The sequence below is a fragment of the Martes martes genome, assembly GCF_963455335.1.
Source record: "Martes martes genome assembly, chromosome: 15".
NCBI classification, from domain to species: domain Eukaryota; kingdom Metazoa; phylum Chordata; class Mammalia; order Carnivora; family Mustelidae; genus Martes; species Martes martes.
The window spans coordinates 5,613,373-5,627,419 of NC_137903.1; the positions used below are offsets into that span (position 1 = coordinate 5,613,373).

The window sequence follows — 14,047 nt, forward strand, 5'->3', positions numbered from 1 at the left end:
GAGGCAGCCAGCAGGAGCAGAGGCAAGACAAAGTCCTTTATTAGAAAATATATCAAAATCCCAGCCCCCTGAGCCAGGTCCAGAAGAGGAAGCTACTCGAGCACTGGCAGAAAGTACCCGGGGAGGGGCTTCCTTCACCAAACATACTTCCTCGGAACCATAAATAGAATAAATATTCACAGAGGTCCCGGGAAAAGCCAGATCGCTCTTCTCTCCGTGGAAGAGGAAGGGCCTTGGGGTCCAGCCCTGCTCTTACCCAGGGGCCAGGGACTCTCAGGAGTCATCACATAAAATCATGACACCAAGGATTCACAGTCATAAGCCCTGGCAGGTGACCCTAGAAAGAGGGACCCCCAGGTCTGAAGTCCAGCTCCAGTCCAGCAGTGAGGAGAGGCCCTGGCCTCCAGCGCAGCCCTGGTGTTGCGTCCCCCCACATCCCTCTAAGAGCAGTGAGGACCTGAGGGTGGGGAGAGTACAACCCGTCTGATTCGGTTTCGTGATTGAGGTGGGCAGGCAGGACGAGTCAGTGTGAACCGTTGGGGGCTGTGTGGTTGGCCGTAGGCAGAGGGCCGGGCCTGGCTGGGGGCCGGCGCTGCAGCATCTCTTGACGGAAGGCCTGGGAGGAACCAGGTGGGTAACGGGGACCAGAGGGAGTCCGGGGACCCCGAGGGTCAGTTCCAATGTCTGCTGTGATGTTGGTATAGAGAGCGCCCAGCTCTCGAGCCAGCAATCGGTATGTCAGTGAGTTCATCCCATCTTGCGTCCAGGAATTCTGGGTACGGACCAGGAGGTCAAATCTGAGGGTCAGAGGTTGAAGAACTAAGGCCCAGAAAGAAACAGCTGGGGACCTAGGAAGCGTCAGGATGCAGCGCCTTCCCTGGGAATGCAGCTCCCCGAGCAGCCGCAGCAGCTCCCGGGCTGTCCCCCCTACCTGTGCGGGTTCTCCTCATTGCCCTTATCACCACGATGCTTCACCATCTTGTAGTGCCCCACCGACGTGGGGGGGCGAGAGATCTTCATCCCAGCCAAGCGCACCCTGCGGGGAAAGTGGGGACACCTTGGAGGACCCTGCGCGGAGGCAAGCTGCTCTTCGTGTTTGCTCCGCCCGGCAAGGAGGCGGCAGCAGGGTTCTATACAACAACTAGCACTCGCTAGGCAAGAAGGGCCACACGCCGGAAGAGAGAAAGTCAAACAGAAGGAAAGGCAGGAGAATGTAAGGCGGGACGCAGCCAAGTAAGTCTGGGCGCCTTGGGGCCTCTTAACACCTGGCAGGTAGGTCTGCAACCTCCCACCTTGTTGGCTCAGTGGCTCCGAGAAACCGCCCTGGCATTTGTTGGAAAGGACAGGACTAGCCCAGGAGTTACACCCCCAAGCTCAGCAATCCCCACCTAGAACAGCGGCTGATCTGCCTCGATTTCTCACCCCGCACCCCTCTCCCCCACGGGCCTCAGTGTTAGGAAAAGAACAGAACCAAGTCATCGGGACCCCACCTCTGACACACAGAAGCAGAACTGAGATGGCCTGGGCAAGTGCTTAAAGAACACATCCATTCAGAAATCGCTGGACCCTTTCCACACATACAGAGGACAAGAATTCAGAGAGGTCATCCCGGAGGACACGAGGCGGGAGGGGAGGCCATGGGTCCAACACAGCAAGCCCAAATTCTCACACCACAGACAGGAAATGGGGTCAGCTGAGGCTGAAGGTCACAACGTTTCACGCGCTAAAAATGAGCTGGCATCGTGCCAATGGCATAGACTTAAAACCAAAAAGTGATTCTGGGTGATATGGAGCAGAGCCCCTCCTCCCCAGCCCCATAGGAAGTGGTCTGGAGTTACGTTAGCAGAAGGCAGGACTGACTTGTCTCTAGGCCCCTTTCCAGCTCTGGAATCCCAAGAGACTACAGCCCATTCATCTTCTCCTCTCTCCCAGAAACAGAACTCACCAGATCTAGGAGACGGAAGGGTGACAGAGTGGGGAACAGCACGATAAAGCCTGACCTGGGCAGACAGGAAAAGCTAAGGGAGAGGAACAGGACCAAGGAGCTAAAGGCTGGTGTGAAAGCGCGAGCGCCGGGGGTGGTCTCGGAGGACAGGGATGTAGGCCCCCGAGGGGGTGGGAAGCAGTGGCGGGAAGTCTGACCTGGTAGCAATGTCGTCATCCTCACCACCCCAGCCCCAGTATTCATTGGGGAAGCCATTCATCTTCAGGTACTGGTCAGGAGTGAGCGCCGAGACTCCTCCAAAGTACTGGGGGTACGGGAGGCTAGGGAGAGAAAAATCCTTGGGTTCCATGAGTCTTTTGGGGAGACATCCCTACCCCACAACCCCTTAAGTCTCCTTCCAGTGGATGGTGGGTGGGTGTCCCTACTTCCCAGCACCCTCTCGTGCCCTCTACCTGTATCCAAACTTGTTCATGGCAACAGCAACATGCCGGGGTCCCCGGGGGTCACACACATACAGATTGTGGTCGTTCTCGGGCAGGAGGTCCACGTCGTGCAAGAACAGGCAGTCCCACTCCTCATCACGCAGGGCTTCCCGCACCCCAACATTTAGCAGCTTGGCCCTGTTAAACGTTCCATTTCCAGCCTGGAAGGTAACGGAGAAGAACCAGACCATGCCTATAGGTAGCAGCATGGAGGAGAGGGGGCAGAAGTACCAAAGTGAAAGGAGGGGAATCGAAGGGGGGAAGTGAGGCAAGGAGAGTGAAGAAAAAGCCAAACTTTCATTTTTCCTCCAACAAATCGCTTCAGAGCACCGTGATGGCCTGCTTACTTATGCACTGCTATTTAGCACTTAAACCTACCAACCAACAGCCATGGAAAACAGGGGTCTATAGGTTTTCATTCTTAGACTCTAGGGGAGTCCAAGAATCTTGTTCAAGGTCACATACGGGACAAATGGCAGAACTGATTTTAATCCAAATCTGTCCAATTCCCAATCTGGACCATTCCCAAGTCAACCAAGGAAAAATCACAGAGAGTACAGGACAGTCAGAGTACCCAAGCAGAGTAAGGAGGACTTGGGGGCTGACAAGCCGGCAGAGCAGGACCAGGTGCTTCCCCACATTCAACAGTCTCACCCTCTTAAAATGATCGCAGGGACCCACCGTCTGAGAGCGGACTGGCATTTCCTCGCAGCGTCTTTACCAGAAAGTCAGGGGGGTCGGGGGCTGGGGTACCTGGTGGATGACGTAGATGCCGTAGGCGAGCTGCTGGCGCTGCAGGAAGGGGTGCAGGTGGTAGAGCAGCAGGCGCAGGTGGTGCTCCCGGGCCCGGTGGGGCACAATGATGGCCGTGCGGGAGCGGGGCTCACACCCCGCGGGGCGGTAGCGGCCCCCCGGTTCCACCCGGGGGTTCCTCTCCGCGATCTCTGCCAGTGATGGCACCGGGCTAAAGGACACGGACACGGGACCCACTGTTGGGAGGGAAGAGCCAGGTTAACGGTTAGAAAGAGGGACCTCCAGGGCCTGGGAACGCCACTGGCCCCAGTGGTCTGGTTCTCAGGCTCTGCTCTCCCAACAGCTTACACCGAGATCGCATACGCCGTGAGTTTCCCATCACTGGGACAGCTCTGCAAAGTCTGAAAGGTGCAGGCTCTTTACTTAGCCTGCCTTATTCTAGGGTTCCGTAACTCCAGCCTCAGGAGGTTAGAAGGCGGAGAACACAGAAGGACTTGCGACTAACAAAACCGTGGCCCATCTACAAAGGAAGCAGTCCCCGGCCCAAGGCAGGAAGAGCACAGGAACCGCCAGGCAGTGAAAAGCTGTGGCTCAACCCAGGAGTCCAATCTAAACTCCAAATCCAGAGGCTGCTTATCTCAGCCTCTGCCCACCTCTGGTGACATTAACCCCAGATCCTAAGCCCCACGCCTGCCGCCCTAGCCCTGTCCCCACACCCTGGCCTTCCCTTTACTTGCCCCTCCCTCTGCACTCACCTAAAAGAGGAGATCGTTCTGGACAGTAGGGCAGACCTTGAGGAGCTGGAGGGCCCCCTGGGGCAACAGGGGCCCCAGGCAGGTGACTGAGGTTACTGTAGACATCATGGGGGTGAGAATAGTCAAATGTCGGCCCCTGCTCTCGGCCAAATAGGGCACTGAGGCTTCGGAAGCCCCCCAGTGACAGGTACATCATGACAGCCAGCTGGGAGCCCACCAGCAGGGCCAGTGTGCAGGGCCGCTCCAGCAGCCTCCGCAACATCCTGGGCTCAGGTCTGAGGAAGGAGAGAGGAGAATTCTGGGGGCAGGCTGGTGAAGAGCAGGCCAGCAAAGAGATCATCAGTTAAGAACCAAGGTGGTGCCAAGAGTTAAAGAGGAAAAGAGGCAAAGAGCAAAGTCACAGAAGGGAGCACACAGGTGTACAGTCATGCGTGGAAAAGAAACAGAATGTAACCACCAGCAGCCCTACCTACCACCTGTCATTTCCAGCCTAAGTCTCACTCTCCTCCACCTCCTCCCTGAACCACTCAGGCCAACTACTCTCGGTCCCCACCCCCAAGGATGCTTACATCATTCAGGGCCTTTTCAAAGGAGTCTCTGGAGAACCTCCCTCCCAATTTTAGAGGGGGGTGGGGGGGTGGACTCACCTAGGTTCAAGCTGTCTTCTTCGGGATCATGGGGACTTCAGGGGGTCCCGGGGGGGCAGAGATGTGAGGCATTATCTAAATTGGAAATGTCACAGAGGACAGAGAAAGGCTCCATTCAGCACTCCAACAGTGATCCTGGGACCAGCTGGAACAGAAGTGGTCAAGGATAACCACCCACCCAGGGGGGCAGAGATCAAGATCAGAGCAAAACTGGTTTCCCAAGCAGGGGAAGTGAAGGAAAGTGGTTGGAAAGAAAAGGGGAGGACCCAGAGATGCTAGGTCCCTGGCCTCTCCCCCAGCTGCCCTTGAGTGTCAGGTTTACCTGTACTTAACCATTCCCCACCCTGACAGGACCAACCTGTTTGGGGAGTGGGGACGGGACTGCTAATGGAGACATTATTTTCGCCAAGGGGTGAGGCAGTCACGACAGGATTGTGGAAAGGCCTCAGGAGAACCCAGGGCAGACTAGGAAACAGGTTCCTTTCCGTTCTTCACGTGCCTAGGAGCCAGCCCCGCAGGTGCAGGGAGCTCGATCACCTGGGAGCTGCAAGCAAACAGCTCTGGAGCGCGGCGGGGAGTAGGATGGGGGTGGCGTCCTCTACCTTTTCTACCCTATCCCAGTCCTAGCGGGGCGTAGGGAGGAGGGTTACCGCTAAAAGTGAGACAGGGAGTGGGAGGGCTGGGCAGAGCCCGTCGTGGGTACCTGGGCTGGCTCACCTAAGGGGCGTGGTCAGCGCTCTGCAGAGGGTCACAGCCCAGTTCTTTCAGAGCACCCCAACCGCCCACCCCAACCTCCTTTTGCATTTGCAATGTGAGCCCACCGGCCTCTGTCCATATTTCCACCTGGGACCCCCTCCCTGCTCCAGCTGGTCTCCAGACTTCACCCGGAACTTCTCATCCTCCCAGTCGCCCGAACCTTTCTCCCGGGCCTCTCACCCCATCATCCCCAGCCCACATACCTGCTCTTCTGCTTCCCGTCGTCACCGCCACCCGGACAGCCTGGCAGGCATCGTCACCGCCATCTTGGAAGCGGGCGCCGCTGGGCGGGGCCTCGCGTCACGGGGCGGGGCCTCGCGTCACGGGGCGGGGCCTGGGTGGAGCCTCCCGGGCGGGCGGGGCGCGGGGGCACTGGGGGAGGCCGGAGCGCGGCCGGGTGGAGCTGGGCCGCTGGGGAAGCCGGCGCCGGGCGCTCTCCGCTCCTGACGGGATGCCGTTTCCCACCCCTCGGACTGGGAGGACAGCAGCTCAAGTCAGGACTCTTGCAGGGCCCGGCCTGGCTCAGAGGCCAGTGCGACAGTTTCTGGCGCGTCGCAAAACCTGTCACCGCGGGCCAGCCCCTTCCCGGAGTGTTCGGTGGTGCCCCCGCAACTTAGGGCCACTTAGTATCAGAATTGTTTCTTACTCAGGGTACATTGTTTCAACTGCTCTGGCGCTTTTTTGTATCCCCATGATGTCCCGCAGGCCTTGGTAGAAACGATTAGTTAGTTAATAAAAAATGATACACTGAGTGAGGAGGGAAGGGCGGCGTCTGCTTTAATGTAAAATTGTGTTTTCCCTGACATTACAGTAAAATGGACGCTCCATTAGTGTGCAATATGTGTATCCTGTGGCTTCCACGATCCCCTTAGCACATTGTGTTTCTTAGAAGCAGATGTTCACACCCAGGAAACTTAGAATAACTCACAGCGTGTTCCTCCAAAAGGGAGGGATATAAACAATATAGTAAAATAAATATGATTGCCCAGAAATTGCAGCTCATTCACACGTAGACACTTGGGAGAGACTTCCCAGAAGCGATGGTTAATGGGGAACCAGAAGGACTCGTTCTATAGCACACCCGTCTGCCTTACCAGGTTCTGTTTCCCGGAGAACTGTTCTGCAACTCTGTAAGGAACTGATCCACATGCAAATCCGGACGGATTGAGGTTCAACGCTCAATTGCTCCCTACATTGTGCAATAAACAAAGTAAAACAAAACAAAAAACAGTTTTTGCCTCCACGTTCATGCTCATTTCTGCGTTCCTGATCCGTAAATGTGTGTTCCTCAGACTTCTTTTAAACTACGCACCAGATTGCATTGAATGGACAGAGGTTTCTGGGATCTGTCCTGCGAAACCCGCCACCCCACCCGCAGGTTGGCAGGCACGCTGAAGAATGTTGTTTGCGAGGCATAAGTGACCCAAGGAGCCTGGTTAATTGACATTAGCGGGCCTCCAGCTCAGAACTGGCCCTTCTGGTCTGGACGCCAAGAGCTATAAATTTGCCTTGTACCCCCTCCATCTCCAGGCTGGGCTGCCCCCCCTCCGTCCCCCAAGGAATCCGGGAGGGGAGGCAAACACACCTAGCCCAGGCTCCTTGAATATGTAAAGACATGATAACATAGGAATGCAGCTCCCTCCAAACTGCACGTAGGCAAACAAATGTTTAATTTCAGACCCCATTATTTGCCCTACAAATACGACCCTTATGGGGAGTCTCAGCTGAGGGGCCTCTCCATCAGCACTCCAGCCGGGCCAACTCCACAGGCCACACCTTCCCCACCCTCACCATGAGGCTGGATGTTTTAAGAACCGGGTTTGATAAGTCTGTCTTACTCTCCTTTACTGCTTATGGTTGCCTTCATCTATACTCAGATTTTCCTTCTTTTCTTCGGTTTCTATTAGATTTTTATAAAATCAATAAAGTGTTTTTTTTTTTTCTCTTTGAAACTGAGAATACAGCTGCTGTGAATCTTTTCTTTAGAACACATATCTGTCAGTTCCTACATAAGTTACATGTTCATTTTTATCTGGGTATTGACACAAATTCTGTCCTTGGCCAAACTTTATTTTTTGTTGTTGTTGTTGTTGTTAAAGATTTTATTTATTTATTTGTCAGAGAGAGAGCACAGGCAGAGGAAGAAGCAGGCAGAAGGAGAAACAGGCTCCCTGCGGAGCAGAGAGCCCAATGCGGGGCTCGATTCCAGGATCCTGGATCATGACCTAATGTGGGGCTCGATCCTAGGACCCTGGGATCATGACCTGAGCCGAAGGCAGAGGCTTTAACCCACTGAGCCACCCACGCCAAACTTTAAACAGGCTCTGCCGAGGCTTCTTTTTTTTTTTTTTTTAAAGATTTTATTTATTTATTTGACAGACAGATCACAAGTAGGCAGAGAGGCGGGCAGAGAGAGAAGGGAGGAAGCAGGCTCCCCGCCGAGCAGAGAGCCCGATTCGGGGCTCGATCCCAGGACGCTGGGATCATGACCTGAGCCGAAGGCAGCAGCCTTAACCCACTGAGCCACCCAGGCGCCCCCGAGGCTTCTTTTTGAATAAGCCTCATCCCTGGACCACTAGCCGCTTTCAGCAAGAATCCTGCTACGTCAGGTTAGCCAGAATCTCCTCATCCCTGATGTAATTTTCCATCCACTGACCCTCTCATTCCTCTCATTGGCCATACATATTCACACGTCCTGACTGTATTCAGAGTCAAATCCAACCTCTCTCCGGTTGGGGTAGTCTACACACTAACCGCAGTAGTCCTGAAAAAAAGTCTTCCTTACCTCTTGAACAAGTGTCAGAATAATTATCTCTTCAGCGGTGGGAGAATCATAATTTCACCCTTTTCTGAACATTCTGTTTTATATATTTTTTAAGATTTTATTTATTTATTTGAGACAGACAGAGAGAGCACGAGCAGGGGGTAGGGGCCGAGGGAGAGGGAGAAGCAGCCTTCCTGCTGAGCAAGGAGCTTGATGAAGGGCTTGATGCCAGGACTCTGGAACCATGACCTAGGTTGAAAGCAGATGCTTAAACGATGGAGTCACCCCGGGGCCCCAGAACGTTGTATTTTAATAGATGTCTAGTGTTCTGGATACAGGAAACCTTAAGTGCAAAAGTCTGAAAAGGAGTAGAAGGGAGGGAGTTTGGGAAATTAAAATGAATCAGTAAGTCTAGCCAGTCCGGTGAAGGGCATGGTGAGCCAGGAGACAGGAGAGGTGAACAGGTGCGAGGTAGTAAAAGACTCCATAAACTACATAAAAAGAGTGGGTTTTATCCTGGGGGAAGAGGAAGCAGAGAAAGTGCTTGAAACAGAGAGCGCTACTGTCAGAACTTTAGGAAGTTCACTCTGGTGGAAACACGGAGCTGTCGCTGGAGTGGTCAAGACTGGACGCAGGGACACCATTTCGGAGGTCACCACAGAAATCCAGGAGAGAAATGAAGCTCATGCAAAGTAAGGCAATATCAACTGCGGGAGGCGGGTGCCTGGGTGGCTCAGTGGGTTAAGCTTCTGCCTTAGGCTCTGGCCGTGATCCTGGGATCCTGGGATCCAGCCCCGGTGGGGCTCCCTGCTCAGCAGGAAACCTGCTTCCCCCACTCCCTCTGCTTGAGTTCACTTTCTCCCTCTCAAATAAATAAAATCTTAAAAAAAAAAAATAAGGCATTATCAGTGGGACTAGAGGGAAGAGGTGGTCTTTGAGGACTTTACAAGGCCAGTAGAGCTTGGCGATTGAGTGGATATGCCTACTCAGGGAGCCAGAGGAATCCCCGATTCCTAGTGTGGGCCAGTGGGTGGATGGCGCCTCCTTTCAGTATGAAACAAAACTTGGAAGACGCACATTTGGGTGAAACAGTAGAGATGACAAGTTAATCTTTGAACTTAATGAGCTCAAGATACCAGTGGAGGCCCAAAATGAGACGAAACTGCATTTCAGTATAATCGGCACTGAACCCCACTGGCTGTGTGATGTTGAACAATACACTTTCTGGGTTTCATCTATAAAATGAACCCCATCTTAAGGGATGTTTGTGATAATTAGGACTATGAGACAGTGCCGGCAGAAGTTAGATATTCAGTATATCTGAATTTTTTTAAAGATTTTATTTATTTATTTGAGAGAGAAAGAGAGAGTGAGAGAGAGCATGAGAGGGGAGAAGGTCAGAGGGAGAAGCAGCGTCCCCGTGATCCCAGGACTCTGGGCTCATGACTGGAGCTGAGGGCAGTCGCTTAACCAACTGAGCCACCCAGGCACCTGAGTTTTGAGGACATATATCTGAATTTTGTACGTCTGAGTTTTTAGTGGGAGCCAAGTAAAAAAAAAGCCTGTTATTTTAAGGAGCTCACTGGGTAGTAGAGAAGACAAACATAGAGAATGGAGGGGCATCTGGGTAGCCCCGTCGGCTCAGAGTCTAACTCTGACTCTGAACTTTGGCTCAGGTTATGATCTCGGGTGGTGGGGTTGAGCCCCATGTGTCCGGCTCTGAGTTCAGCAGGGAGACTACTAGATCCTTTCCCTCTCCCTCCCCCTCTGCCCCTCTCCCCACTCTTTCTGTGGGGAGAAAGAAATCGTTAATAAATAAATAAATAAATAAATAAATAAATAAATAAAATGGTTAAAAAAAAAAAAGAAAACATGGCTCTCCCCGAGGAACTCTTGTTCCTCCATGGTGTTCAGTTCTTGTAAACTGACGGACATCATCATCTTTTTTTTTTTTAAGATTTTATTTATTTGTTTGTTTGTTTGTTTGTTTATAGAGAGGGAGCGGGAGAGAGAGAATCCCAAGCAGGAGCCTGGAGCCTGACTCGGGCCTGGATCGCATGACCCTAAGATCATGATCTGAGCCAAAATCAAGAGTCAGACATTTAGGGGTGCCTGGATGCCTCAGTCCTTAAGCAACTGCCTTCAAGTCAGGTCATGATCCCAGGGTACTGGGATCGAGACCCACACTGGACTCCCTGCTCAGTGGGGAGGTTGCTTCTCCCTCTTCCACTCCCTCTGCTTGTGTTCCCTCTCTTGCTGTCTCTCTCTCTCTGTCAAATAAACAAATAAAATCTTTTTTAAAAAAAAAGAGACGTTTAATTGACTGAGCCCCCCAGATGCCCCCTGGCCTTCATCGTCTACCCCAGCTCTCCAACTGCCATGTGCTACGATTCCCCTGCATTCATCTGTAAGCTTCCTGTTTTCAAGAACTTGCACCTCCACTCCATTTCACCCTGGCCACTCCCTGGACTTCGTCATCACCTAGAACTGCTACATCTCTGAAAGCTTAAATTCTAATGTGCTGGGTTTTACCCCAATATCCTATCTTTCTGTTTTGAATAAATCCTGGTACTCCTAATGGCGTCATTGCAACACACAGTGCAATAGAAGAAACCCAGTCTAGTACTCAAAACTGATGCAGAATAATTTAAATCTCTATTTAGTTTCTCAAGGAAACATGGGAGGTTGGGAGAAGGGAGTATGGAGCAGGAACCCATTGAATACACAGCCCAGTGTCTTTAAAATCCTCTCTCCCATTCGGCATTGTCCATTGAGATGGCAGCTTCTCCCCAAAACTCTCCCTTCCAACCCTACTTGGCTCCTTACTGTATTATCCTCCGGCTTCAAGTCCAGGCATTTCATGTGTCTTGGGTTTTGCATAACAGAGAAGAACCCCGGAGCTGGCTTAGCAAGCAGAAGCTCTTTCTTCCTCTATCACCATCCTACTCTCCTTGGGGGCCCCCCAGTCTTACAACTCCCTTCTAGAAGGGGAGGCAGACACCTCCTCCAAGAATCCTTCTGTGACCCCATATTCTGGGCTATGCACCCCTCATCTATCATGGCATCTGTCACACTGGTCTGGCATTTTGGTCTCAGCCACCAGACGGTGAACTCTGAGGACAGGAACCACGTCTTCCCTTTTATCATCCCCTGAACATAACCAAGACCTTTCAGCACAAATGTGACAAGAGCCCATCTTAGATGGGACCTACACTGTCCCTTGGTAGAATTATTTTCTTATGCTAATGCGGGAGTGGAAATGGGGGGGCCTGGCAGAAGAAGAGATTTGAGGGGAAGAGAATCAGCATGTACTGACACTTACTAGAAGCCAGACACGGAGCCAAGCATTTACACCACTGTATTCTTAAGTTCTGACAATCTCTCCATAAGGCAGGTAGGAGTAACACCCATTTTACAGATAAAGAGACCAAGGCTCACAGAGATCAACTAACTTAAGATCATGTCATCATGGGTAAGTAGCAAAGCTTAGACTGAGACTGACTCCAAAAATCCGTGTCCTTTCCCAACGCTGTGAGAGGAGGATTTGATTCCAGTGTATAACCCAATGGCTTTACAATTGAACAAATGCGCTAAACAGTCAATTTTCCTTGGGAAACTAGGTCAATTAACATATTTTCCTTTGACCCATTTTCAGGCCAACATTCTCATATTTTCAGCTTTTTTTTTTTTAAGATTTTATTTATTTATTTGACAGAGAGATCACAAGTAGGCAGAGAGGCAGGCAGAGAGTGAGGAGGAAGCAGGCTCCCCGCTGAGCAGAGAGCCCGATGCGGGGCTCAACCCGAGGACTCTGAGACCATGACCTGAGCCAAGGCTTAGGGCAGAGGCTTAACCCACTGAGCCACCCAGGTGCCCCATCATATTTTCAGCTTCTTTTTTTTTTTTAATTTTATTTATTTATTTGACAGACAGAGATCACAAGTAGGCAGAGAGGCAGGCAGAGAGAGAGGAGGAAGCAGGCTCCCCACTGAGCAGAGAGCCCGATGCAGGGCTCGATCCCAGGACCCTGGGATCATGACATGAGCCGAAGGCAGAGGCTTTAACCCACTGAGCCACCCAGGCGCCCCATATTTTCAGCTTCTTAACGCTTATTACTTTATCAATAAAATGTGCTGGTGTATGTTCGTGAAGTTGGACGGGTGTATGTCCAAGTGTGTGACTGTGTGTGGACTCATGTATTACTGGGTTTCTACGGTCTACTGTTGGTTTCCCAAAGACTGCAAGGGATGACTTAAATGTTTTTCCTCCCCCGACCCTTTCCTTCCTAAGGCTACCTATGTACTCTGGGCCTGTCCCTACATAAGGTGCTTTCTGGGGAAATTGTTCAGTATTGTTGCTCCCAGCCCCCTCCCAGTCCCCCCACCCTGTTCCCCCCAGCCTTTCTCCGAGCATTTTTAGAACTGGTGGTTTCCCTCAACTGTCAGCTGGTTAAGTCTTGTTGCCAATGATTTTGGCTTCCCTTCTAGCAACAGTCAATGGGGAAAGTATTCACTTGGTTCCGAAGCATTCTCTTAGCCAACAAAATACGAATACATAGAATTTCACTCTCTTCCCCGCTTCTTTCCCTGCAAGCCCTGACCAGTGAGACACTGGTATTTGTCCCTTGCTGTCACTCTGGTATTTCAGAAGACACAACACTGTAATACTACGTGGAGATTAAGGAAGTGGAGTAGGGATGGAGTGGGGGTGCACATGAGTAGCTCATCCCGAAACCTGGCTTTCCCACCCCCACCACAAAAAATAGAGGTTGAGCAAATGCCCAGATTTCCTCTGCTCTAACGGCAGAGGCAGAGAATCTGAGGGGCAGAACGAGCTCAGAGAAATCGGCTCGGCTCACAGGTATTGTCAACCTCCTCCTCCCCAAACACACGCACAACACTCACCATCCCATAAAATGGTTGTCCAAACTCTGCTTGAACTTCCCCAGAGACAGGCCGCTCCCGGCGCCCCGCGCACTCCCTGACTGGTCTTCCTTCAGCTCACCATTGTGCCCTCTTCTCCCCTCTAAGACCAGACACTTGGGTGGTCTCAGTGCCTGCTTCCTTCCTGTTGTTTCCGCTTCTCCTCCTGATCACACGCCCGCACCCCAGCACAGGCCCAAGAAGGCAATGGGTAGGCCGACTGGGGAGACAGCATTCACTGTGGCTCTCGCAGGGAGGTATGAAGTCCCCCCATCCCTAGCAACAACTTGTTGGACCTCTGAGTTCAGGATATTAGGCAGCGTCTAGAGCCCGGCTATGGGAAGGGTGGTATGAGGGAGAGCATTCCAGAAGGGGGTTGGGCCTTGCCTGGGTTGGAGGGCTGTGATGCCCGTCCCTTCTCTTTGGAGAGCTAACTCTCTCTGTCCTCCTCTCACACACGCACTCCATCACAGACGTGGCCACTCAGCTCAGTCCCTTTCTGGGAAAAATATGATGCCAGTCAGAACCCTACTCAGTGAGTGAAGAGCTTCTGGTTAGAATAATACACATGAAAGTGATTTATGAGGCATGAATGACCACGAGCCTGATGGGAAGACAGGAAAGCCATCGGGGTGACCCATTCCTCAGCCCCGCCGACACTCACCCTCCTTAACCCTCACGGCCACTAAGTCTGGGCTTGGGCTCAGCCTCTGCACGGTCCATCCTGGCCTCACCAGTGCAGTTCTTTGTATCACCCCACTGCTTCTCTTCGCGGGGGTGCAGTGCGGACCCTCCCCCCGCACAGCGAGCTCCTTCAGTCCCGCCTTGTCTGCGTCTGTACCTTCATGCACCTGGCACAGAGCTCGGCTTATTGCCCTGTGAGCTCATAGCCCTTTGACCTGTAAACACGCTTTTGGTGGCCCAGCTTTGCTAACTAGATGAAACAGCGGAAGATCACTCTGACCTTGGCTCTGACTCCCGGTTACACCTCCTCCAGGCTGGCTGGTAGGAGGACAGGAGGGA

General features: G+C 52.4%; 1 protein-coding gene across 2 annotated transcripts; it reads right to left on the minus strand.

The window, feature by feature from the left end:
* Window positions 1–16: 16 nt before the first annotated feature.
* Window positions 17–5,623, minus strand: B4GALT3 (beta-1,4-galactosyltransferase 3). 2 transcript variants are annotated; one of them, XM_080823934.1, is made up of 8 exons: window positions 5,542–5,623; window positions 4,583–4,657; window positions 3,936–4,210; window positions 3,181–3,416; window positions 2,398–2,588; window positions 2,143–2,265; window positions 932–1,036; window positions 17–797 (listed from the first exon to the last, which is right to left on the minus strand). In XM_080823934.1, the coding sequence occupies exons 3-8, from the start codon at window positions 4,195–4,197 to the stop codon at window positions 524–526; spliced, it is 1,191 nt and encodes a 396-aa protein (XP_080680060.1). In that variant the 5' UTR covers window positions 4,198–4,210; window positions 4,583–4,657; window positions 5,542–5,623; the 3' UTR covers window positions 17–523. The 2 variants fall into 2 exon arrangements, with proteins under 2 accessions (XP_080680060.1, XP_080680061.1); XM_080823935.1 differs by having other exon boundaries at window positions 4,583–4,727; window positions 5,542–5,620.
* Between the last annotated feature and the right edge of the window lie 8,424 nt (window positions 5,624–14,047).